Source organism: Mustelus asterias, unplaced genomic scaffold (genome assembly GCF_964213995.1).
Source record: "Mustelus asterias unplaced genomic scaffold, sMusAst1.hap1.1 HAP1_SCAFFOLD_2301, whole genome shotgun sequence".
Classification (NCBI taxonomy): domain Eukaryota; kingdom Metazoa; phylum Chordata; class Chondrichthyes; order Carcharhiniformes; family Triakidae; genus Mustelus; species Mustelus asterias.
The window spans coordinates 1-27,060 of NW_027592246.1; the positions used below are offsets into that span (position 1 = coordinate 1).

Sequence of the window (27,060 nt, forward strand, 5' to 3'; positions counted from 1 at the left end):
CACGATATGGGGCTACTATTTAACTGTTCGATTGACAGGATCCTGAATTCCTAGCAGTTGATGGTGAGCTGGCTAAATTTCCTGTTTACCCATAAAGGCCAGTACAGGCTTGCATGAAAAGGATTTGAGTATGTTTAGCGCGGTGCCTCCAAAAATGTTATTGAGATAAACCTTATAATGAGAAAAGGTTCGGAACAACAAGGTAAACGGAATAACAAAAAAATTTAATAACAAATATAATTAGCAGATATAAACAAGTAAAGAATCCCAACTGAAGATTTTCCAAATAACAGTTTCAAGCTGAGAAATGATTAGAATATCACCAAGCACTTTGAATTTTAAACGTTGGGGCCCATCCGTTGGTGCACATCGGAAGGAAACCACATTCTGTTACCGTTCCTGTCTGATAGTACTCACTTAACCCCGAGACACACACAGTCCAGACGGGTCTATGAGAGGGAAGATGATGGAGCAAGCACACGAGGCAGAGGTGCCGCGAGCCATCTGTGTAGTAACACAGATCCCGTGCGCTGAAGGCTGTCCTCCTCGGCAGTCATGAAAAACCAAGCAGTTCTACCTGAGAAAGGTTCACTTCGAACTGAGTTTTTACTGCCTCCGAAAAGCTTCTCTCCAAAAACTTCTGCACACTCCCTCCTCAGCTCTGCAGCTGCTTCACTTCCTGGCGCCTTTTTTTCCTCCCGCCCCCAGAGCAATCCCATTGGCCCAGCCCACATCACTCAACCAACAGCATCCTGTTCACAGCACCCGCCCGGCAAACAGGACACTGAAACCCACAAGGGACAAAGAACACTGGTAAATGTCTTCCCCACAAATTGTCCTCAGTCCCTTACATTATTGTCATATGTATTAGTATACAGTGAAAAGTATTGTTTCTTGCACACTGTACAGACAAAGCATACTGTTCATAGAGAAGGAAATGAGAGAGTGCAGGATGTAGTGTTACAGTCATAGCTTGGGTGTAGAGAAAGATCAATTTAGTGCAAGGTAGGCCCATTCACGAGTCTGGCTAGTTCTCCATGGATCCCATGTGGTCTAACCTTAACTGGCCAGTCTACCATAGGTACCTTGTCGAAGGCCTTGCTGAAGTCCATGTAGACAACATCTACTGCACCGTCCTCATCTATTTTTTTTTGGTCACCCTTTCAAAAAGCTCTGTTAAATTTTTAAGACACAATTTCCCACGCACAAAGCGATGCTGACAATCCGTAATCAGCCTTTGCCTTTCCAAATACATGTAGATCCTGTCTCTCAGACTACAGTCCAACAACTTACCCACCCTGACATTAGGATCACCAGTCTGTAGTTCCCTGGCTTTTCCCTGCTGCCTTTCTCAAATAACAGTGTAACATTTGCCTCTCTCCAGTCTTCTGGCACCTCACCCGTGGTTGTTGATGATACAAATATATACGCTAGGGGGCACCACAATTGTTTCCCTCGCTTCCCATAATGTCCTGGGATGCACTTGATCAGGTCCTTGAGATTTATCTACCTTTATGTGTTTTAAAACATCCAGCACCTTGTCTTCTGTAATGTGGGCGCCATTGAAGACATCACTATTTACATCCTGAATTCCCCAGCTTTCATGTCTTTCTCCAGGTAAATACTGATGAGAAATATTCCATTAGGATCTCACCCATCTCCTGTGGCTTCACACATAAATGACCTTGTTGATCTTTAAGGGGCCTATTCTCTCCCTAATTACTCTTTTGCCCTTAATATACTTGTAGAATCTCTTTGGATTTTCTTTGACCTTATCTGCCAAAGCTATCTCCTGTTCCCTTTTTGCCCTCCTGATTTCCATTTTAAGTGTACTTCTGCACTCCCTATACTCCTCAAGGGATTCACTTGACCCCAGCTGCCTGAACCTGACATATGCTTCCTTCTTTTTATTGACCAGAATCTCGGTATCTCTCGTCATCGAGTGTTTCCTTCTCCTGGCGGCTTTGTCCTTTACAGTAACAGGAAGGTGCTGGCCCTGAGCTCTCGCTATCTCGTTTCTGAAAGCATCCCACATTCCAGATGTTCCTTGACCTGTGAACAGCCTTCCCCAATCAGCTTGTGAAAGTTCCTGTACAATACCATCAAAATTGGCCAAGCCCCAATTTAGAACTTTAACTTGTGGACCAGACCTATCCTTTTCCATAACTATGTTAAAACTAATCGAATTATGGTCATTGATCCCAAAGTGCTCCCCAGTAACACTTCAGTCACATGCTGCTTTACATCCTGGTTACTTGTTTGTATGTATATTTCCTCAACTTCATATCACAACAAGGACATCAATTTGTCTCTTATCTTGGGGAAATCAACAATAAATAAACTTTGAAACTTTAAACTTTTACCCAACACACATTGTCAAAATGCTGTTAGACTTAACACTATAAGAAAATATTAAACTCCAGTGCAGTCACAGGAATTATTAACATCATGAAAAGAATGAGCCCTGTCAGAATGAACATAGTCCAATCCCGGATGTGATTAACAGGAGCAATAATAGCAGATTCCAACCCTGCAATCACTCGTGAACTCGCTGGTGTCTCAGTAGGTGATAGGACTGAGTAAATCCCTTCCCACACTGGGAGCAGATGAATGGCCTCTCTCCAGTGTGAATTCGCTGGTGTCTCAGCAGTTGGAATGACTGAATGAATCCTATCCCACACTCAGAGCAGATGAAAGGCTTCTCTGTAGAGTGAACACGCTGGTGTCTCAGGAGGAGAGCTGACTGAGTGAATCCCTTACCACAGATGAAACAGATGAATGGGTTCTCCGCAGAGTGAATTTGTTGATGTCTCTGCAAGCTCCACGACCGACTGAATCGCTTTCCACATTTAGTGCAAGAGAACGGCCTCGCCCCAGTGTGAACTCGCTGGTGTCGCAGGAGACTGAATGACCGAGTGAATCCCTTACCGCACACAGAACAGGAGAATGGGCTCTGACTAGAGTGAATGTATTGGTGTCTCTGTAGATTCCTTGTACTTTTGAAGCTCTTACCACAGTCCGAACATTTAAAAAGTCTCTCATCAGTGTGAACAAGCTGATGAGAAGTGAGATTAGTTAAACTGCTGAATCCCTTCCCACACACAGAGCAGCTAAATGGTCTCTCCCCAGTGTGAACTTGCTGATGTACAGTGAGGTGAGATGACTGAGTGAATCCCATGCCACATTGGGAGCAGATGAACGGCCTCACCCCAGTGTGAACTCGCTGGTGTCTCAGCAGGGTGGATGTCTGAGCAAATCCTTTCCCACACTTGAAGCAGGTGAATGGTCTCTCCCCAGTGTGACTGCGTCGATGAGTTTCCAGATCTGATGGGGATCTGATCACTTTACCACAGTCCCCATATTTCAGTGGCCTGTGTGTGATGTTGGCTCCCGTGTGAGTGCATCGATGATATTCCAGCCGGGATGGATAATTAAATCCCTTCCCACAGTCCCCACATTTCCACGGTTTCTCCATGGTGCTGGTGTCCTTGTGTCTCTCCAGGTTGCACGATCAGCTGAAGCTTCATCCACACACAGAACACATGTACAGTTTCTCCTCGCTGTGGATGGTGTGATGTTTTATCAGGCTGTGTAACTGGTTGAAGCTCTTTCCACAGTCAGTTCACTGGAACACTCTCATTCGGGTGTGTGTGTCTCGGTGCTTTTCCAGTCACAGTGATGTTTGAAATCTTTTCCCACAGACAGAACAGACATTCTCCTCCTTCCACAGTGAAAGGTTGATGATATTCAAATCCTGACGAATCGGGTGATTCTGTTAAATATTGATGTGATGTTTGCTTTTGTACTTTTTATCTGCAAATTCTCCCCTTCTAACACCCTGCAAAAGAAATTTAGGAAAATTATAACTAAGTCTGGATTAGAAGTTCTGAAAAGATAATTCTAGTTTTTCTGGAACATTTTTTCCTCTTTTGTTCCCCCAAATCTGTAAATCCCCGTCCCACACACTCTCCCTCCTCCCTGGGCTGAAATCCAAACCCATCTCACCATCTCCACCATTTCTTTCCTCCACTCCCAGTTTTCTCCCTCCCTCTCCTCTGTCTGGGTGCAGATATCCACTCCATCTGACAAAGGAGCAGCGCTCCAAAAGCTAATCGCATTTGCTGCCAAATAAACCTGTTGGACTTTAACCTGGTGTTGTTAAAACTCTTACTGTGTTTACCCCAGTCCAATGCTGGCATCTCCACATCATGGGTTCAGTTCTCCAGCTCCTGTCTGCAGACTGACAATAAAACCAATGGGTCTTATTGGGGGTGTTGGGGCCTCCAGCGGGTGTTTGTGAATCCTCCCCGCCCACCTCCCAGGGTTTCCTTCCTTCCCAGAGATCAGAGTCCTCATTGATCTGAGGCCAAAGTGTAACCTCTTATTTATTGTCCCCCTCCCCCATCCTCTGATGTGAACCATCCTCCAGTGGCTGAGCCAGGATGGGGCCGTTAACCTGGGCCTGTTCCCGGGAGGGAGGGAGGGAGAAGCCCCGCAGCTGCAAACAAGGGAGCTGACAATGATTCTGAAGGGTTTGCGGATCCACAAAGTGTTTCCAAATCCTCCCAGCCACCGCCTAACGCTGACTCCGCTTCTCCGGGACAAACAAGCGCCAAGGACAGCAATGACACTGCGCATGCTCCACATCACAATGCTCGGGGGTTGATTGACGGCAACTCCGGACCAATAGGAAGAGGGGGCGGGGCTGGGGGACCGAGCGGGAGCGGCTGGTCCTCCAACCAATCAGAATGAATGAGGGGCGGGACCTGAAGCATGCGCAGTGCGGGTAATGGCGATGGACGGACGGTTTTAAGTCGGAACCAAGATCAATACCAGGTAGAGGGCGGCGCGCGGGGAGCGATGAACATGGCGGGTGGGTGAAGAGCTTCCTAAACATGTTCAAAGGCAAACCCCGGAAATGAACTTCCCGGTTCCCCCCGTTTGTGGCAAATGGAGCCGCAACTTGTCGTGTTGGGCCTGGGCTGACTGCCGCCATTGAGGCTGAGTGTGGAAGACCGGCAGGGAGTGAAGTCCTGACGTCACAATAGAATTCATGACAGTAACGCGTCACAATGGAGAGTGAGTGTGACGTCACAATGGAGAGTGAGTGTGACGTCACAATAGAATGGATGAGGGTTCCAGATGAGCTGAGACTGGGGTGGAGTCGGGCGATGGCACTGAGGTGGAAGTAGACGGTCTTGATGATGATGTGGATATTGTGGCTGGAACCTCATCTTGGGGTGAAATATTTCACCAGGATTGTGAACAGCCTGGTTCAGCCTCAGACAGTTCCCAGGAAGAGGGATAGAGTTGCTGGTGAGGGAGTGGAGTTTGTAGTGGGGACTGAAGACAATGGGTTCAGAATTCCCAGTATTGATTTGGAAAAAAATTCTCTTAGTCCTTGACGTCAGACAAGTCAGGATGGTGTGTGAGTTGGAGGGGAACTTGGAGGTGATGGTGTTCACGTCTACCTGCTATCTTAGTCCTTCTTAATGATGGAGGTTGAGGGTTTGGGAGATTCTGTCAAAGTTCTCATTGAGTTGTTGATGTATAAAATCCCTCTCCTTCACCCCTGGCCTCTCCTACTTCTCTCTGTCTCCTCCCACAGTGCCCAGAGTCTTGTGTAGACCCAGCCTGGATGACAAGTTTCTTTTCGTGAAGGACATTAGTGAATCAGTTGGAACAAAAACAGAAAATGCTGGAGAAATTCAGCAGGTCTGACAGTGTCTGTGGAGAGAGAATAGAGCCAATGTTTTGAGTCTGGATGACACTTGTCGACAATGGGTCTTCCAGACTCAGAACGTTGGCCCCATTCTCTCTCTACAGATGCTGTCAGACCTGCTGAGTTTCTCCAGCATTTTCTGTTTTTGTTTCAGATTCCAGCATCCACAGTATTTTGCTTTGATCTTAGTGAATCAGTTGGCAATCCAAAAGCTTTCATAGTCACTTTTTCCTAGTGCTGGCCCCAGATTCATTCAGCTCAATTTCACAACCATTGTTTTTTTGTGGGTTCCCTTACTCTCTTCTTTCTGTTTTAATCAATTTCACAGGGTTTTAGAAGATGAGGATTCAAACAATGTATCAGAACCTGATGGAATCGTCCGATTTATTGTAACCTGAATATCATTGTATTTTGAACATGGAAGAAAATAGCACCGTTCACAGTGAAGAGAAACTGTACATATGTTCTCTGTGTGGACAAGACTTCAACCAATCATCTGGCCTTTCGGAGCACAATTGCAGTCACAACAGGGAGGTGGCATGGAAATGTAGAGACTGTGGGAAGGAATTCGATTACCCATCCCTGCTGGAAACTCATCGGCGCAGTCACACTGGGGAGAGGCCATTCACCTGCTCCCAGTGTGGAAAGGGTTTTGCTCACCCATCCACCCTAGTAAAACACCAGCGAATTCACACTGGGGAGAGACCATTCACCTGCTCCCAGTGTGGGAAGCGATTTGCTCACTCATCCAATCTGCTGAAACATCAGCGAATGCACACTGGAGAGAGACCGTTCACCTGCTCTGTTTGTGGGAAGGGATTCACTCAGTCATCCAACCTTGCATTACACAAGCAAATTCACACTGAGGAGAAGCCGTTCACCTGCTCCCAATGTGGGAAGGGATTCAGTCGGTCATCAAATTTGCTGACACACCAGACTGTTCACACTGGGGAGAGGCCGTTCACCTGCTCCCAGTGTGGGAAGGGATTTGCTCACTCACACACACTGCGGACGCACCAGCGAATTCACACTGGGGAAAGACCATACACCTGCTCTGTATGTGGGAAGGGATTCAATCAGTCATCCAACCTAGCAATACACAAGGAAGGGCACACCGGGGAGAGACCGTTCACCTGCTCCCAATTTGGGAAGGGATTTGCTCATTCAGCCAACCTGCTGAAACACCAGAGAGTTCACACTGGGGAGAGGCCATTCATTTGCTCCGTTTGTGGGAAAGGTTTTGCTCGCTCATCCAACCTGCGGTTACACCAGCGAGTTCACACTGGGGAGAGACCTTTCATCTGCTCCACATGTGGGAAGGGATTCACTCAGTCATCCACTCTGCAGACACACCAGCGAGTTCACAAGTAACTATTGTGATGGGATTTTTCTGTTAATCATATTCGTTGAATGATTCAACCTCTGCTGAGACATCGCAGCAGTCACTCCGATTAGATTTATTATCTGCTCCGACTCTTGGGGATAACCAAATCATTTGAGATTAAGTACATACAAATTGAGGGCATTGATTGGATGATTATGAATGCAAATAAAGAGACATGTACTGACATAGTGTGAAGTTCAGAGAGAAATACCTGTGAAGTTTCACTCTAAATAAATCTGTACCAAATAAAGATTGGCTCCAACTTCTTCCTTCACCATAAGCTGTCAGGATTGTAACATGGTCAGAGGGAATATTTTCTAATGGTGGAGATTGGAAGCTAAAGGGAAATATTTTTCAGACAGAAGTTTTGCAATCCCAACAGCTTTTGTGAGAACTGGCTGAAAGTGAGTGGGAATTGTCAGGGTCTGATTACCCGCTGCTGCTCTCAGAGTCTGAACCATATGAAAGTGGAAATGTGGATACTGGTTACATCCCTACCAAGGGGGAAACAAGGTCTGGCCTTGGCATTGTCACTTCCCAGCAAAAGGAAAATCAGAAGCAAAGTATTTTGTGAGCTGGATGTCCATCAGTTGGACACTGATAAAGGTTTGGATCTACTGTTTGGGTTCAATGATGAGATTGACAAGATAGATGATCGACTGGATGGTTATGAAACATGGTTAGACTTTGACAGGTTTTGTAGGGGGTGAAAGCAGCCATAGCAGATCTGGATATCACAACAAAAGACAGATTGGAACAGCATTAATAAACAAATGAACCCCAGGAATGACTGGGGAACAATTAACAAGTGCTTCAGGTCTGACTCAAAATATCATCATGTGATGAACTTCCCAAAGTGGAAAATTAGGGATTTTGCAGTGAGACACAACACAGAGAATTCTGAGAAATTAGAGATAGCATTAGATCCAAGATAGAGATATACAATTTGGCCAAGGAAAACAACAGACTTGATGATTGGGAGCAGTTTAGAATTCAGCAACAGAGGACCAAGGGATTGATAAAAAGAGGAAAATGGAATATGAGAGTAAGCTTGCAGGGAACATAAAAACTGACTGTAAAAGTTTCTATCGGTATGTCACAAGAAAAAGATTGATGAAGACAAATTACCTTACAGTCAGAAACAGGGGAATTTATAATGGAGAACAAAGAAATGGCTGACCAACTGACCACATACTTTGGTTCTGTCTTCACAAAGGAGGACTCAAAAATGTTGGGGAACATAGGGTTTAGTGAGAGGGAGGAACTGATGGAGATCAGTATTAGTAGAGAAATAGTGTTGGGGAAACTGATGGGATTGAAGGCCTCTAAATCCCCAGGACCTGATAATGTGTACGCCAGATTCCTCAAGGAAGGAGCCTGAGAAATAGTGGATGCATTGGTGGTCATCTTCCAAGATTCTATAAATGCTGGAACAGTTTCTACAGGTTGGAGTGTAGCTAATGTAACCCCACTATTTAAAAAAGGAGGTAGAGAGAAAACAAGGAGTTATAGACCAGTAAGCCTGACACCGTCAGCGGGGATTATTCAAGAATCCATTTTCAAAGATTCTGTTGCAAAACACTTGAAAAACAGTGGCAGGATCGGACAGAGTCAGCATGGATTTAAGAAAGGGAAATGGTGCTTGACAAAAACTATTGGAATTCTTTGAGGATATAACTAGTAGAATTGATGAGGGGGAGCCAGTTGATGTGGTTTATTTCAGTTTTCAGAAGGATTTCGACAAAGTCCCACATAAAAGATTAACGTGTAAAATTAAAGCACATGGGATTGAGGTACTGTGTTGAGATGGATAGAAACTAGTTGGCAGACAGGAAACAAAGAGTAGGAATAAACGGGTCTTTTTCCAAATGGTGGCACGGTAGCACAGTGCTTAGCACTGCTGCTTCACAGCGCCAGGGACGCAGGTTCGATTCCTGGCTTGGGTCACTGTCTGTGTGGAGTTTGCGTGTTCCCCCCGTATCTGCGTGGGTTTCCTCCCACATTCTGAAAGATGTGCTGGTTAGGTACATTGACCCAAACAGGCGCTGGACTATGGCAACTTGGGGAATTTCACAGTAACTTCATTGTAGTGTTAATGTAAGCCTTACTTGTGACTAATAAATAAACTTTAAAAAAACTTTTTAAAAATGGCAGGATGTGACTAATGGGGTAATGCAGGGGTCAGAGCTGGGACCTCAGCTCGTTACTACATATAAATGACTTAGACGAGGGAACTAAATGCAATATCTCCAAATTTGCTAATGACACAAAGCAAGGTGGGAGGGTGAGCTGTGAGGAGGATGCAGCAATCCTTCAGTGTAATTTGACAAGTTGAGTGAGTGGGCAAATGATTGGCAGATGCAGTATAATTTGGATAAATGTGAGGTTATCCACTTTGGGAGCAAAAACGTGAAGACAGATTACTATCTGAATAGCCATAAAGTAGGAGGAGGAAATATGCAACACAACCTGGGTGTTCTTGCAGAAATGTCACTGAAGGTAAGCATGCAGGTGTAAAAGGCAGTAAAAAAGGCAAATGGTATGTTGGAACAAAATTCAGCAGTTTAGGCAGCATCTGTGCAGAGAGAGAAACACAGTTAACATTTCAGGTCTGTGACCTTCAGAACTGGGAAAAGTTAGAACTGTAACAGGTTTGGAGAAAGGGGCGGGTGAGACAGGGACTAAAGGAAGGTCTGATAGGGTGGAAGCCAGGAGAGATTAAATGAGAGAAAAGTGAATTCCTCAGAGCCAAAGGGAATGAAGCGAGAAAAGAAACAAAGGAACAAAAGCTGTGCCTGGAGCAGGGGGCTGCCGACTGAAAGAAAGAAAAATGAAACAATCAAAGAAAAATAAACAAAATAGGCTCAGAGTTGTAGAGTCATAGAGGTTTACAGCACGGAAACAGGCCCTTCAGCCCAACTTGTCCATGCCACCTTTTTTTTTAAACCCCTAAACTAATCCCAATTGTCCGCATTTGGCCCATATCCTATGGCGGCACGGTAGCACAGTGGTTAGCACTGCTGCTTCACAGCTCCAGGGACCTAGGTTCGATTCCTGGCTTGGGTCACTGTCTGTGTGGAGTTTGCACATTCTCCTCGTGTCTGCGTGGGTTTCCTCCGGGTGCTCCGGTTTCCTCCCACAGTCCAAAGATATGCGGGTTAGGTTGATTGGCCATGCTAAAATTGCCCTTAGTGTCCTGGGATGCGTAGATTAGAGGGATTAGCAGGTAAAATATGTAAGGACATGGGGGTAGGGCCTGGGTGGGATTGTGGTCGGTGCAGACTCGATGGGCCAAATTGCCTCTTTCTGTACTGTAGGGTTTCTATGAATCTATCCCTCTATACCCATCGTATCCATGGAACTGTTAAATGCTTTTTAAAAGACAAAATTGTATCCGCCTCTACTACTACCTCTGGCAGCTTGTTCCAGACACTCACCACCCTCTGTGTGAAAAAATTGCCCCTCTGGACACTTTTGTATCTCTCCCCTCTCAACTTAAACCTATGCCCTCTAGTTTTAGCTTCCCCTACCTTTGGGAAAAGATATGGACTATCCAGCTGATCTGTGCCCCTCATTATTTTATAGACCTCTATAAGATCATCCCTCAGCCTTCTATGCTTTAGAGAAAAAAGTCCCAGTCTGTCCAGCCTCTCCTTATAACTCAATCCATCAAGTCCCGGTAGCATCCTAGTAAATCTCTTCTGCACTCTTTCTAGTTTAATAATATCCTTTCTACAATAGGATGACCAGAACTGTACATACTATCCCAAATGTGGTCTTACCAATGTCTTGTACAACTTCAGTAAGACATCCCAACTCGTGTATTCAATGTTCTGACCAATGAAACTAAGCATGCTGAATGCCTTCTTCACCACTCTGTCCACCTGTGACTTCACTTTCAAGGAGCTATGAACCTGTACCCCTCGATCTCTTGGTTCTGTAACTCTCCCCAACGCCCGTCCATTAACTGAGTAAGTCCTGCCCTGGTTCAATCTACCAAAATGCATCACCTCGCATTTGTCTAAATTAAACTCCATCTGCCATTCGTCAGCCCACTGGTCCAATTGAGAGTTTACTCTCAGAGTAAAGAGAGTTTACTCTCCGAAACTGTTGAACTAAATGATGAGTCCGAAAGGCTGTAAAATGTGGGTGTGGGTGGGTGAATGGGAGGATCTTCTGGATCTGCTCGAGACCTTGGTTAAACAGTAATCTGTAGATCCAGGATGGGTGGGGCTGAATGGGGAGGCGGGGGTCACTCTGGCTGCCGACTTATCTTCTGTGGTCTTGTCTGTGCCCAGGTGGCCCTGGAGAGGGAGATTCTATTGGGACTTTGTTGCTGATTTTGGTCTTTTAGTTTGATTGAACCACATGTTTGGGTGAAGGATTGGAATTGTCTGTTCTGAATTTGTATCCTGCACTGATAGTGACACTGACATAACTATCTTACTCACCATTTCTACCCCTCTTCAACTAAAGAACAGGCATTCGGACTCGAATGTTAACTCTGTTTCTCTCTCCACCAATGCTGCCAGACCTGCTGAGTTTTTCCAACATTTTCTGAGGTTTTTTTCAGATTATTGGCACCCACGGAATTTTGCTTTCATCTCAATAGCCTGATTTAAGATTCTAGGAATAAGTCCATCGGGACCCGGTCTCTCCCCAGTGTGAACTCACTGGGGTACAGTGAGTTGAGATGATCCCCTGAACCCAGGCTCACAGTAAAAGCATCTGAATGGTCTCTCATCAGTGTGAATACGCTGATGAGACATCAGTTCTCCACAACTTTTATAGCAGTTCCTGCAGTCTGGGCATTTGTAAGGTCTCTCCCCAGTGTGAAACCAGAGTGTTTGCAGTGTGGATGATTGAGTGAATCCTTTCTGTTCGGGTCCTGGACCAGAACCTCTAAATTACATTAGGAAATCAGAGTAGACCCCAACAATTCTTCTATTTTGGCATAAATGTGAGGATAGGATGCTTCACTCCGGGGGTAATTCCACTGACAAATTAGAGATCTTTTATGGTACAACAAACTTTATTTAATGAAAGTTTAAATATAATTCCAACAAATGAAGCAGCTTGACTATTAACATAGAATCATAGAATCCCTCCTGTGCAGAAGGAGGCCATTCAGCCCATCGAGTCTGCACCGACCACAATCCCACCCAGGCCCTATTCTCTCAACCCCTCATATTTACCCTGCTAATCCCCCGACACTAGGGTTAATTTAGCATAGCCAATCAACCTAACCTGCACATCTTTGGACTGTGGGAGAAAACCGGAGCATCCGGGGAAACCCATGCAGACACGGGGAGAATGTGCAAACTCCACACAGATAGTGACCTGAGACCGGAATTGAACCCAGGTCCCTGGCGCTGTGAGGTAGCAGTGCTAACAGTTGAATAATATTTAAAAGTGAATGGAAAGAACTTTAATTTAATTTCTAACTTATTTCAGTTCCAAATAAGCAACATTCCTCTGACCAATGTAAATGCCACTTTAAATAGTTAGCAACCATAAATATACTTGCTATAATGAGTATAGACTGCCTTGAAACTTCCAGAGAGAAGACAAGCCTCAGAGCAGCTTGTGGAAACCCTCTATCAACAAAAAGTCCTCGATGAGCTTCCAGCTCTGACAGGTAACTGAAACTCTCCTCACAGTCTCCACATTTTCACAGTTTCTCCCTAATTTTAAATCCAATCACAATAGTTACTTGTGAATTTCCTGGTGTGTCAGAAGATTCAATGAGGTAACATATCCCTTCCCACACTGCAAGCAGGTGAACGGCCCCTCCCCAGTGTGAACTCAATGATGTATTGGTAGTTTAGATGACTAATTGAATCCCTTCCCACACACAGAGCAGGTGAATGGCCTCTCCCTAATGTGAATTTGCTGGTGTGTGAACAAGGTGGCTGACTGAGCAAATCCCTTTCCACACTGGGAACAGGTGAATGGCCTCTCCCCAGTGTGAACTCGCTGGTGTTTCAACAAAGTAGATAAGTCAGCAAATCCCTTCCCACACTGGGAGCAAGTGAATGGCCTTTCCTGAGGCGCAGCACAGTGGTTAGCACTGCTGCCTCCCAGTTCCAGGGACCTGGGTTCGATTCCCGGCTTGGGTCACTGTCTGTGTGGAGTTTGCACATTCTCCCCGTGTCTGCGTGCGTTTCCTCCGGGTGCTCCGGTTTCCTCCCACAGTCCAAAGATGTGCGGGTTAGGGCATTGGCCATGCTAAATTGACCCTTAGTGCCCTGGGATGTGTAGGTTAGAGGTATTAGTGGGGTAAATGTGTGGGGTTGTGGGGATACTGCCTGGTGGGATTATTGCCGGTGCAGACTCTATGGGCCGAATGGCCGCCTTCTGTACTGTAGGGTTTCTATGATTCTATGAGTATGAGTTCGCTGGTGTATCAGCAGAGTGGATGAGTGAGCGAATCCCTTCCCACATTCAGAGCAGGTGAACGGTTTCTCCCCAGTGTGAACTCGCTGGTGTATTGCGAGGTTGGATGACTGATTGAATCCCTTCCCACACTGGGAGCAGGTGAACGGCCTCTCCTCAGCATGAGTCCTTTGATGTATATTTAAGCTGGATAACTGAGTGAATTCCTTCCCACATTGAGAGCAGGTAAACGGCCTCTCCCCAGTGTGGCTGCGTCGATGAGTTTCCAGCAGGGATGGGTAATTGAATTCCTTCCCACAATCCTCACACTTCCATGCCATCTCCCTGTTGTGACTGCAATTATGTTCCTAAAGGCTGGATGATTGGTTGAAGTCTTGTCCACAAACAGAACACGTGTACAGTTTCTCTCCACTGTGAATGGTGCTTTTTTCTTCCATGTACAAAATACAATGATATTCAGGTTACAATAAATTGGCCGATTCCATCAGATTCTGATGTCATGTTTTGTTTCAGTTTCTCAACTGCAAATCCCCCTCTTGTAAACCCTGTGAAATTGAAAAAAGTGAGTGAAAAAGAACCCACAAAAACACAAAGGCGGATTGTGAAATTGAGCTGAATGAATCTGGTCATTTGTGGGGCCGGCATGAGCGATTGGATTGTCATAAAATGTTTGCTGATGTCCTTGAGGGAAAGAAACCTGCCACCTGGTCTGGGTCTACACAAGACTCTGGGCACTGTGGGAGGAGTTAGAGAGAAATAGGAGAGGCCGAGGGTGAAGGCGAGGTTTAAAGATTATTTATACATCTACAACTTGACGATAACTTTGACAGAATCTCCCAAACCCTCAACCTCCACCACCGAGAAGGATCAGGATAGCAGATAGATGTGAACAGCATCACCTCCAAGTTCCTCCAACTCACACATCATCCTGACTTATCTCACTTCTAGTATTGAAAGAACAGACATTTATTTCATATCAATACTGGGAAGACTGAACCTATTGTCTTCAATCCCCACTACAAATTCCATTCCCTCGCCAGCAACTCTATCCCTCTTCTTGCCAAGTGTCTGAGACTGAACCAGGCTGTTCACAATCCTGGTGAAATATTTCACCCCGAGTTGAGCTTCCAGCCACATATCCAGATCATCATCAAGACCCGCCCATTTCCACCCCAACAACATCACCCGACTCCACCCCAGTCTTAGCTCATCTGGAACCCTCATCCATTCTATTAACAACCTGAAATTCAGGGTGTAAGAAGAATTTTCTCAGGTGTCCCCCTGGGGTGCTCTGCATTTTGCTGAACCTCTCTCAACCAATACACAGACTGCAAAAGACAGCATATAGTTAAAGAATGAAAAGGAATTTATTTGCAAATGCATGCATCAGGAGAGAGACACAGTCAATGTCCTCGCTGAGCTAATATTGCAAGGTTAAATTATTATATTATTCTCAACATTTCAAAATCCTACCCAGTCTTGTCAATCAGACTGGAGGCCCAATCACAATATTACCCATTATTATCTGAGCCAATTACGTTCCACCTGTCAACAGGAATAAGCGATTATTCGCTTATTGTCCATGTAGGTTCCTTCCCCTTTACCGAGGAAACCGAACCCATGTCATTCCAGTAACCAAGGCCATAACTAACACCTGCCAATTTTAATTGGTGAAAGGAGTCACTCTTTCACTGGAACCAGGGCCTCCTTTATCAGCTTGAGAGACTGCTCCAGCCTCACTGCCCATGAACGGATTTACTCCCTTAAATACCAAGCCATTAAACTTGCCTTTCGCATATCCAGAAGCTGTCTTTCTGTGCTCCATTGTATTAAAAGAATTCAGCCTGTCCACCACTATTTCCCATCATGCTGCATTCGGAACGAAGTTGGCCAAGGCACAATACATATATATTGAAAATACAGTTTAAGCTTATAATACTTGGTTAATTTGTGGTTATTCAGTTTATAATAGAACATAGAACAGTACAGCACAGAACAGGCCCTTCGGCCCACGATGTTGTGCCGAGCTTTATCTGAAACCAAGATCAAGCTATCCCACTCCCTATCATCCTGGTGCGCTCCATGTGCCTATCCAATAACCGCTTAAATGTTCCTAAAGTGTCTGACTCCACTATCACTGCAGGCAGTCCATTCCACACCACAACCACTCTCTGCATAAAGAACCTACCTCTGATATCCTTCCTATATCTCCCACCATGAACCCTATAGTTATGCCCCCTTGTAATAGCTCCATCCACCTGAGGAAATAGTCTTTGAACGTTCACTCTATCTATCCCCTTCATCATTTTATAAACCTCTATTAAGTCTCCCCTCAGCCTCCTCCGCTCCAGAGAGAACAGCCCTAGCTCCCTCAACCTTTCCTCATAAGACCTACCCTCCAAACCAGGCAGCATCCTGGTAAATCTCCTCTGCACTCTTTCCAGCGCTTCCACATCCTTCTTAAAGTGAGGTGACCAGAACTGCACACAATATTCCAAATGTGGTCTCACCAAGGTTCTGTACAGTTGCTGCATAACCCCACGGCTCTTAAACTCCAACCACTTGTTAATAAAAGCTAACACACTCTAGGCCTTCTTCACAGCTCTATCCACTTGAGTGGCAACCTTTAGAGATCTGTGGATATGGACCCCAAGATCTCTCTGTTCCTCCACAGTCTTCAGAACCCTACCTTTGACTCTGTAATCCACATGTAAATTAGTCCTACCAAAATGAATCACCTCACATTTATCAGGGTTAAACTCCATTTGCCATTTTTCAGCCCAGCTTTGCATCCTATCTATGTCTCTTTGCAGCCTACAACAGCCCTCCACCTCATCCACTACTCCACCAATCTTGGTGTCATCAGCAAATTTACTGATCCACCCTTCAGCCCCCTCCTCTAAGTCATTAATAAAAATCACAAAGAGCAGAGGACCAAGCACTGGTCCCTGTGGCACTCCGCTAGCAACCTGCCTCCAATCCAAAAATTTTCCATCCACCACCACCCTCTGTCTTCGATCAGACAGCCAGTTACTTATCCAATCGGCCAACTTTCCCTCTATCCCACACCTCCTCACTTTCATCATAAGCCGACCATGGGAGACTTTATCAAATGCCTTAGTAAAATCCATGTATATGACATCAACTGCCCTACCTTCATCAACACACTTAGTTACCTCTTCAAAAGATTCTATCAAATTTGTGAGGCACGACTTGCCCTTCACCAATCCGTGCTGACTATCCCGGATTAATCCGCATCTTTCTAAATGGTCGTAAATCCCATCCCTAAGGACCTCTTTCATCAATTTACCAACCACCGAAGTAAGACTAACCGGTCTATAATTACCAGGGTCATTTCTATTCCGTTTCTTAAACAGAGGAACAACATTCCCAACTCTCCAATTCTCTGGCACCATCCCCGTGGACAGTGAGGACCCAAAGATCAAAGCCAAAGTCTCTGCAATCTCATCCCTTGCCTCCCAAAGAATCCTAGGATATATTTCATCAGGCCCATGGGACTTATCGACCTTCAGTTTATTCAAAACTGCCAGGAAATCCTCCCTCCGAACATCTATTTCCTCCAGCCTATTAGCCTGTAACACCTTATCTTCCTCAAAAACATGGCCCCTCTCCTTGGTGAACACTGAAGAAAAGTATTCATCACCTCGCCTATCTCTACTGACTCCATACACAAGTTCCCACGACTGTCCTTGACTGGCCCTAACCTCACCCTGGTCATTCTTTTATTCCTCACATAAGAGTAAAAAGCCTTGGGGTTTTCCTTGATCCGACCCGCCAAGGACTTCTCATGTCCCCTCCTAGCTCTCCTAAGCCCCCTTTTCAGCTTGTTCCTTGCTAACTTGTAACCCTCAATCGAGCCCATAAAAGGCTGCTGAAGAAGATTAGGGCGCACGGAGTTGGGGGTAGTGTGTTAAAGTGGATTGGGGACTGGCTATCCGACAGGAAGCAAAGAGTCGGAATAAATGGGTGTTTTTCCGGTTGGAGGAAGGTAACTAGTGGCGTGCCGCAGGGATCGGTACTCGGGCCGCAACTATTTACCATTTATATAGATGATCTGGAGGAGGGGACGGAGTGTAGGGTAACGAAGTTTGCAGACGACACAAAGATAAGTGGAAAAGTGAATCGTGTGGAGGACGGAGAAGATCTGCAGAGAGATTTGGACAGGCTGAGTGAGTGGGCAAGGATATGGCAAATGGAGTATAACGTTGATAAATGCGAGGTTATACACTTTGGAGGAAATAATAACAAATGGGATTACTATCTCAATGGAAACAAATTAAAACATGCTACCGTGCAAAGGGACCTGGGGGTCCTTGTGCATGAGACGCAAAAGCCCAGTCTGCAGGTACAACAGGTGATCAAGGCGGCAAATGGGATGTTGGCCTATATTGCGAGGGGGATAGAATATAAAAGCAGGGATGACTTGATGCACCTGTACAGGGCATTGGTGAGGCCGCAGCTGTAATACTGTGTGCAGTATTGGTCCCCTTATATGAGGAAGGACATATTGGCATTGGAGGGAGTGCAGAGAAGGTTCACCAGGTTGATACCGGAGATGAGGGGTTTGGATTATGAGGAGAGGCTGAGGAGATTGGGTTTGTACTCGTTGGAGTTTAGAAGGATGAGGGGGGATCTTATGGAGACTTATAAGATAATGCGGGGGCTGGATAGGGTGGAGGCGGAGAGATTCTTTCCACTTAGTAAGGAAGTTAAAACGAGAGGACACAACCTCAAAATAAAGGGGGGTCGGTTTAAGACAGAGTTGAGGAGGAACTTCTTCTCCCAGAGGGTGGTGAATCTCTGGAATTCTCTGCCCACTGAGGTGGTGGAGGCTACCTCGCTGAATATGTTTAAAGCGCGGATGGATGGATTCCTGATCGGTAAGGGAATTAAGGGTTATGGGGATCAGGCGGGTAAGTGGTACTGATCCACGTCAGATCAGCCATGATCTTATTGAATGGCGGGGCAGGCTCGAGGGGCTAGATGGCCTACTCCTGCTCCTATTTCTTATGTTCTTATGAGCCATCTGAACCTTGTTTCCTCATCCCTACATAAGCTTCCCTCTTCCTTTTCATATTTTCATATTTCTTTTCACATTTCATACCTTTGCATATATTCCACGCACATTGTGAATTCTCAGTACATATACAGTAAGGCACTTTATAATTACCTTAACTTAGTCAATTTATTTTAGAAAAAATGAAATGAAGGGTCTCATACTAGGAATTCTATATCACCCCCCATCAGTCCGTGATTGCAGAAACTGAGCAGTCACAGGAATGTGGTCAAGATAGTCCAGTCCCACAATGCCTCACATTCAATCTGCAGTCCTTCAATTATAACAGAATATGTGGCTGTATGTAGCTGCCTCGGCCGTAGTCAACCCCAACACTGCCTTCTTGAACTGTTGCAATGCCTGAGGTGTAAGTACATCCACAGTGCTGTTAGGGAGGGATTTCCAGCTACACATCCCAGATTTTCATTGAACTGTAGGTGGATACCAGATTGATATATTCCATTCAACCACACCCAAGATGAATTGTTCAAATTCCTTTATTGTCCAGGACAATATATTCACAATCATAGAAATCATGGAAATCCTACAGTACAGAAAGAGGCCATTCAGCCCATCGAGTTTGCATCGACCACAATCCCACCCAGGCCCTACCCCCATATCCCTACATATTGTACCCACTAATCCCTCTAATCTACGCATCCCAGGACACTAAGGGGCAATTTTAGCATGGCCAATCAACCTAACCCGCACATCTTTGGACTGTGGGAGGAAACCGGAGCACCCGGAGGAAACCCACGCAGACACGGGGAGAATGTGCAAACTCCGCACAGACAGTGACCCAAGCCGGGAATTGAACCCAGGTCCCTGGAGCTGTGAAGCAGCAGTGCTAACCACTGTGCTACCGTGCCGCCAATCTCTTTCAAACAGAAATTAAACATTCCCATTTGATTTCAGGTATTAACATATTCTGTTCGTTTGTTCTTTATTGTCGATGTCAGGCTGGGGTTGTTCCTCTTGGAGCAAAGGAGGTTGAGGGGAGATTTGATAGAGGTGGACAAGATTCTGACAGGTTGAGATAAGGTGGACAAAGAAAAGCTGTTCTCATTAGCTGATGAGACAAGGACGAGGGGGACATAGGTTTAAGGTTTTGGGTCAGAGATGGGGGTGGGGGGGGGGGGATGTGAGGAAGAATATTTTGATGCAGCGAATGGTAATGATCTGGAACTCGCTGCCTACGAGAGTGGAGGAAGTGGAGACAATAAACAATTACAAAGGAAATTGGATGGGCATTGGGAGGTTTCAAACAAAAATGCTGACTAAATATCTCTGAACTTCCTCACACCCTGTCACTCTGTGATCCGTGTGAAATCTGAAACCAGGTATTTGCAACAAGACTCAAAGAGCATCAGCCCACTGGAGACAAAGTCATGAGACCGGCCAGTCCAGCAGAAAGAAACCCTCCGACCCTCCCCATTGACCAACTGTGAGAATGAACAAAATGCAGTCCTGGATGTAACTGAGAGCAGAAACAATAACAGCAGAATCCTACCCCTGGAATCACTCGTGAACTTGTTGGTGTCTCAGCAGGGCAGATGAAGCTCTGAAACCCTTACCACACTGAGAGCAGGTGAATGGCTTCTCCCCAGTGTGAACTCGCAGGTGGGATGACCGAGTGAATCCCTCCCCACATTGAGAGCAGGTGAACAGTTTCTCCCCAGTGTGAACTCGCTGGTGTGTCTGCAGGTTGGATAACTGACTGAATCCCTCCCCACACTGAGAGCAGGTGAATGGTCTCTCCCCAGTGTGAACTCGCTGGTGTATCTGCAGGCTGGATAACTGAGTAAACCCTTTCCCACAATCAGAGCAGGTGAATGGTCTCCCCCCAGTGTGGCTGCGCCGATGAGTTTCTAGCAGAGATGGGTAATTGAATCCCTTCCCACAGTCCCCACATTTCCACGGTTTCTCCATGGTGCGGGTGTCCTTGTGACTCTCCAGGTTAAACAATCAGTTCAATCTCACACAGAACACGGGTACAGTCTCTCCCCGCTGTGAATGCTGCGATGTATTTTCAGGCTGTGTAACTGGTTAAAGCTCTTTCCACAGTCAGTGCACGGGGACACTCTCACTTGGGGTATATGTGTGTCACGGCATTTTTCCAGTCACATTTATGCAAAAAAAAAGTCTGAAGCAGACAGAACAGAAAAGTATTTCTCCTTTTAGATTGAAAGGCCGATGGTATTCAGGTCCAGATGAACTAAATGACTGTCAGAATTTGACATGACATTTGTTCGAGATTTCTGTCTGTCAATCCTCACCTTCTCATATTCTGTGAAAGGAGGTTACAAAAGTCATCACTGTCAGCACAGATTAGAAATTCAGAACAGACAATTCTAGTTTCTATGGAACATTGTTTCCTCTCTCATTCCCCAAAAGCTGTGAATCTCCATCCCACACACTCTCCCTCCATTCTCACTCTGCTGAATCTAATATTCACCCTCCCAATTCAAATGTGTTTAATGGATAGAATTGTTTCAGTTGGCTAAGATACAGGGGGCTATAATTGATCATGATCTTGAACTACTTGTGAGGGTGTTCAAGCAGAGATGATCAATAACTTGGAAATGAAATTGGAGGTGCTGCAGAATGGGATCCACTCGACACTGACAGAAAGTCGGCATGGTCCCAAGTGGTCCAATGGACTCCTTCTGTGCTGTAATGACTCTATTACTGGAAATATATCACGTAGCTACAAGTTAGGGCTCAGGTTAGAAACTCCAAAATGTTTTATGGAGCCCGCCTGAATCATAAGTTTTACATCTTGAATTTGGCATGAAATGTTTCACTTCAGGTATGATTCAAATGACCCACCTTTTCACAAAGTTTACTTAAGAATATAGTTAACATGTTTAGTAAGAAAATTAGCAAGAACTTTTAGCAATTACAAACAAAACAAAACAACCAAGATAATGCATAACCCATCAACAGCAGAATATTTTCTTCAGGAAGGCAAGACCTTGCTTTCAGATAACCAACAGAATTTCCAAATAAAACAGGGGAGAGAAAGCGAGAGAGACGTCTCTTTTCAGCGTGATGCCCCTTCTAAAACTAAACTGCATCTCAGAACTGAAAATGAAAGAACTTCTGTCACCTGACCTGCAACCAGTTTTTTATCCACAAATCCCAAGTAAAACCAAACAACCTCTATATAAGCCACTTAAGGAGCAAATAAAGGACTCTTTGTAGACAAGCCGGTGCCATAATGTAAAAGAAACTGAAAGGTTTATTTACAACAGCAGGATCATGATTTTGAGATTTAAAAATTCGTAAAGAAACACTAATGTCACACGACCGTACGATATTACAGATTAGAAATAATAATAAATGTACATTACTGCAGAACCATACATGTCTAATCTTGCCATATGACAATACTGAACATATCTCTAATCTATATTAATTTACAGTCCCCTTAAATGTCAGATATTTCCTGGGGAAACCAGCCCTTTAATTGTGAACATTAGGAAAGGGACCTTTGAGCCAGACAAATCAATGTGTCAAGCTGAGGGAGCAAAGGATGTCAATGTTTTTAACAGAGAGAGACCTGGGCCAACCTTTCCACAATCTGCACCCTCCCTGGATTCACTTCCTTTCCCTTCAGTTGCTACAAGTCCCCAATTTCCCCCAGAATGAGAAAAGAAATGGAAAGGGGGAGAAAACAAAGTGTTTTACTCACAGATGTTGGAACAGGAGGAAGTTTCAGTCTGTCTGATGCCCTATCTTCATTCACGCAAAAAAGCCACGCTCTGATTGGCTGGGAAACCTGAGGCCTTCCGGTCCTCCAACTCTTCTCATTGGCCAGAGCTGGAGAGACAGTGAATCAAAAATGCGCATGTGCGAGTTTTTAGGGTAAATGCGCATGTGCGGGTGTGGGGCGGGGCCCGGACAAAGCCGGCGCACTGACCATTGTCTGTCCGGGTCTTCCAGCCTTTCCCCTTGGACAACAGCTCAGCGCGGCTGGAGGGCAAAGTCCCGCCCACCCCCACGTGGGGCTCCGCCCCTCATTGTCTGTCTGCGGGGGATTGACCAATGGGAACTCTGGAGGACCGGACGGACTCTGCTCCGGTCCTGCCTCTCACAGGCTCTGGCCAATGGGCATCCTGGAGGACCGGAAGGACTCCAGCCTCCAGCCAATCAACGCTCCTCCATTGTCTGAATGCGGAAGTGGACAATGAGTTTGTTCAGCTGCTCATTCCTGCCCAGCAAAACTAACTGCTGCTCTCTCTCTGAATGAAGATTGAGCTTCAGACAGACTCAAACTTCCTCCTGTCTCTCCAACATCTGTGAGTAAAACACTTTCTTTACTCCCCCCTTCCATTCCTTTTTTCATTCTGGGGGGAAACTGTTGACTTGCAGCAACTGATCACGAGAAATAGAAGCAGGAGTGGCCACCAGGCCCTTCATGGCTGATCTGTGCCGGCTTCAACTCCTTTTGTGTGCCTTTTCCCATAGCCCTCTCCTCAATCTATCAACTATTTATCCACCTCCACTTTAAATACTTATCGTGGTCTAGCCTCCACCTGTGGGGGAGAGAATTCCAGAGATTCACCACCCTCTGGGGGAAGAAATTTCTGTGCACCTCAGTTTTAAATGACCGACCATTTAGCTTGTTCGAGACTTTAGCACTTGTAAAATTATCTCACCATCTATCCTGTCAAGCCCCCTCAGGATCTTATGTTTCAATAAAGTCACCTCTTTGTCTTCAAAGCTTCAAGAATACAGACCTAGACAATTTATTCTCTCTTGATAGGACAACCCTCTCACCCAGGAATTTGCCTGGTGAATCTCCTTTGGACTACATCCAATGTTATGAAATCCTTGTTTAAGTAAGATCAAAACTACGCAGTATTCCAGGTGAGGCCTCACCAACACAACCCCCCCCCCCCTGTTTTTAAATTCCAACCCCTTTGCAATAAAGGTCAAAATTCCATTTTACTTCTTACCTATTGTGGGACCTGCCTGCTAGCTTTTTGTGATTCATGTGCAAGAACATCTAGATCCCTCTGTACTTCACTCACCTGCAGTGCTGCTCCATGTAGGTAATCTCCCTTTTGATTTCTCCTACTGAAATACATGACCTCCCACTTCCCCACATTAAACTTCATTTGCCAGGTTTTCGTCACTCAATCTATTTATATCCCACTGCAGAATCAAAATATCCTCATCACAACATGTCCTTCCACCTACCTTCATATCATTTGGAGACCTTACATTCTGTTCCTGCCTCCAGGTCATTAATTGAATAATGAACAATTGCGTGCCAAGAACTGATCTCTGTGGTACTCCACTAGTTACATCTTTCCACTCTGAAAATGACCCATTTATTCCAACTCTTTGTTTTCTATGTGACGGCCAGTTTTCAATCCATGCTAACACACTTCCATCAATTCCATGGACCTTTACTTTATGCACCAGCCTCTTATGTGGCACCTTGACAAATGCCTTTTGGAAATCATAGAACCCCTAGATTGCAGAAGGGGGTCATTTGGCCCATCGAGCCTGCACCAACTTTCCAACAGAGCATCTTTCCGAGGCCCTATCTCCATAACCCCAAATTCTTACCCCACTAATCCCCCGAATCTACACATTTTAGAACACAAAGGGTCAATTTAGCATAGCCAATCCACCTAACCTGCACATCTTTGGAATGTAGGAGGAAACAAGAGCACGCGAAGGAAACCTACTCAGACACGGGGAGAATGTGCAAATTCCACACAGACTGTCACCCAAGGCCGAAATTGAAGCTGCATCCCTCGCGCTGTGAAGCAACAGTGCTAACCACTGTGCCGCCGTACCACCCTATCTAAATACACTACATCTACAGATTGAACTCGATCTACTCTTCCTCTTGCATTCTCAAAGAAATCGAGCAAATTTGTTGAACATGATTTATCTTTCCGAGAACCATGTTGCCTTAGTTTGATTATATTCAGCTTTCCTAAATGATTAGTTATTTCCTCTTTGATTATTGACTCCAGCTTCTTGCCAATAATAGATGTTAAATTAACTGGCCTATAGTTCCCTGCCTTCTGCCTTTTTGACCAAGGGAATCACATTGGCTGATTTCCAATCTTCTGATACTCTCCCGGAATCTAGCAAGTTAAGAAAATTTTCAACAAAATTCTCCATTATCTCTCCAGCAACCACCATTAAAAGCCTAGCGTGCAGTTCATTGGATCCTGGCAACTGAAGGGAAAGGAAGTGAATCCAGTCTGTATGTTCCACACATTGTTAGTCCAGTCAGATAGACATATATCTGTCTGGCCGCCTGCATGGAGATTTCCAGCTCTCTGTGTCCAGGACAGGAAGCAGTGAGCATGGATCTGTCAATCCGCCTCAATCAGCACCTTCAGGAGAATTGGGAGGGTGAATATTAGATACAGCAGAGTGAGAATGGAGGGAGAGTGTGTGGGACGGAGATTCACAGCTTTTGGGGAATGAGAGAGGAAAGAATGTTCACGAGAATCAGAGAATTCCTCCATCTTATCAGCCATCCCTGAGCCATCATAATGAATCCCTCTTCTCAGTATACCCTTATCTCGGACTTGTCTGTACTGCTGGCAGTCTCACAAAGCAGCTGCCTGTGTGCTGATACGAGAAGCCCTGCTCGGCAAGTTTAATGCTCCATGACTGTGTCTTTAAAGAATGTTCCATAGAAACTAGAATTGACTGATTTGAATTTTGATCATGTACTGAATTGTGATGTTTTTCTTAAATTGAATTACAGGATATTAGATGAGGAGAAATCACAGACAGAAATCTAAAATGTCAGATCTGGATCTGACAGAGTGACTCGATTCCTTGGGACCTGAATATCATCAGGCTCTGAATCTAGAAGGAGAAATGTTTGCCCAGTCTATCAGCTTCAGAAGATTTTAAACATCAGTGTGACTGGAAATGCACTGAGACACACACACCCGAGTGAGAGTGTTCCAGTGCAATGAGTGTGGAAAGAACTTTAACCAGTTACACAGCCTGAAAGTACATCGCAGCATTCACAGCGGGAGAGACTGTACCCATGTTCTGTGTGAGATTTACCTGATTGTTTAACCTGGAGAGTCACAAGGACACCCGCACCATGGAGAAACCGTGGAAATGTGGGGACTGTGGGAGGAGATACAGATTCCCATCATATCTCGAAGCTCATCGGCGCATTCACACTGGAGAGAGGCCATTCACTTGCCCTTGGTGTGGGATGGGATTCAGTATTGTATCCACCCTGCAGAGACACCAACGAATTCACACTGGGGAGAGGCCGTTCACTTGCCCTTGGTGTGGGATGGGATTCAGTATTGTATCCACCCTGCAGACACACCAGCGAGTTCACACTGGGGAGAGACCGTTCACCTGCTCTCAGTGTGGGAAGGGGTTTGGTCATGCAGCCACCCTGCAGGCACACCAGCGAGTTCACACTGGGGAGAGGCCGTTCACCTGCTCTGTATGTGAGAAGGAGTTCACTCGGCTATCTAGCCTGCAGGTGCATCAGCGAGTTCACACCGGGGTGAGACCATTCACCTGCTCTCAGTGTGGGAAGGGATTCAATGATTTATATGCCCTGCAAACACATCAGCGAGTTCACACTGGAGAGAAGCCATTCACCTGCTCTCAGTGTGGGAAGGGATTCACTCAGTTATGCAACCTGCGGACACACCAGCGAGTTCACACTGGGGAGAGACCATTCTGCTGCACTCAATGTGGGAAGGTATACAGAGATTCATCCACCCTGCGGACACACCAGCGAGTTCACACCGGGGAGAGGCCATTCACCTGCTCTGTGTGTGAGAAGGGATTCAGAGTTTCATCCAGCCTGCTGAGACACCAGCGAGTTCACAAGTGATTCCAGGGGTTGGATTCTGCTGTTACAATTCAGCTCTCAAATACGTCCAGGACTGCGTTTTGTTCATTCTCACAGATGGTCAACCGGTCGCACGATTTTGCCTCCAGTGGGCTGATGCTCTTTGATTCTTGCTGCTAAAAGCCTATTTTCAGATTTCACTAGGATCACAGAGTGACAGGGTGTTGAGAAGTTCAGAGATGTTTAGTCAGCATTTCTGTTTGAAACCCCCCCAATGCCCATCCAATTTCCTTTGTAATTGTTTATTGTCTCCACTCCCTCCACCCTCGTAGGCAACGAGTTTCAGCTCATTACCATTCGCTGCATCAAAATATTCTTCCTCACGTCCCTGTCCCCCCTGCATCTCTGACCCAAAACCTTAAATCTGTGTCCCCCTCGTCCTTGTCCCATCAGCGAATGGGAACAGCTTTTCTTTGTCCACTTTATCTAAACCTGTCAGAATCTTGTCCACCTCTATCAAATGTCCCCACATCCAAGGGGAACAACCCCAGCCTGACATCGACAATAAAGAACAAACTAACAGAACATGTTAACACCTGAAATCAAATGGGAATGTTTATTTTCTGTGTTAAAGATTTGGACTGTAAGAGTGAATTAATGGATTTGGT

General features: G+C 45.5%; 2 protein-coding genes across 2 annotated transcripts; one reads left to right on the plus strand and one right to left on the minus strand.

Annotated features, from left to right (window-relative positions):
- Positions 1 to 2,679: 2,679 nt before the first annotated feature.
- LOC144489547 (uncharacterized) lies at positions 2,680 to 5,055 on the minus strand (the record flags this gene model as incomplete). Its single annotated transcript, XM_078207416.1, has 2 exons — positions 4,912 to 5,055; positions 2,680 to 3,439 (listed from the first exon to the last, which is right to left on the minus strand). Coding segments are annotated over exons 1-2 (904 nt in total), but the record flags the coding sequence as incomplete, so codon positions are not given.
- On the plus strand, positions 4,729 to 26,574 carry LOC144489546 (uncharacterized). Its single transcript, XM_078207415.1, has 5 exons — positions 4,729 to 4,836; positions 6,051 to 7,089; positions 7,489 to 7,785; positions 9,542 to 9,605; positions 25,664 to 26,574. The coding sequence occupies exons 2-5, from the start codon at positions 6,140 to 6,142 to the stop codon at positions 26,432 to 26,434; spliced, it is 2,082 nt and encodes a 693-aa protein (XP_078063541.1). The 5' UTR covers positions 4,729 to 4,836; positions 6,051 to 6,139; the 3' UTR covers positions 26,435 to 26,574.
- The last annotated feature ends 486 nt before the right edge of the window (positions 26,575 to 27,060 follow it).

Bases quoted from the DNA above. Each gene is read 5' to 3' on its own strand.
- LOC144489546 (XM_078207415.1), top strand. From the start codon at position 6,140: ATGGAAGAAAATAGCACCGTTCACAGTGAAGAGAAACTGTACATATGT. The intron at 7,786-9,541 runs GTTAGACTTTGA...CTATCTGAATAG, and splicing joins CTGGATGGTTATGAAACATG to CCATAAAGTAGGAGGAGGAA. The intron at 9,606-25,663 runs GTAAGCATGCAG...GAGAGTCACAAG, and splicing joins TTGCAGAAATGTCACTGAAG to GACACCCGCACCATGGAGAA.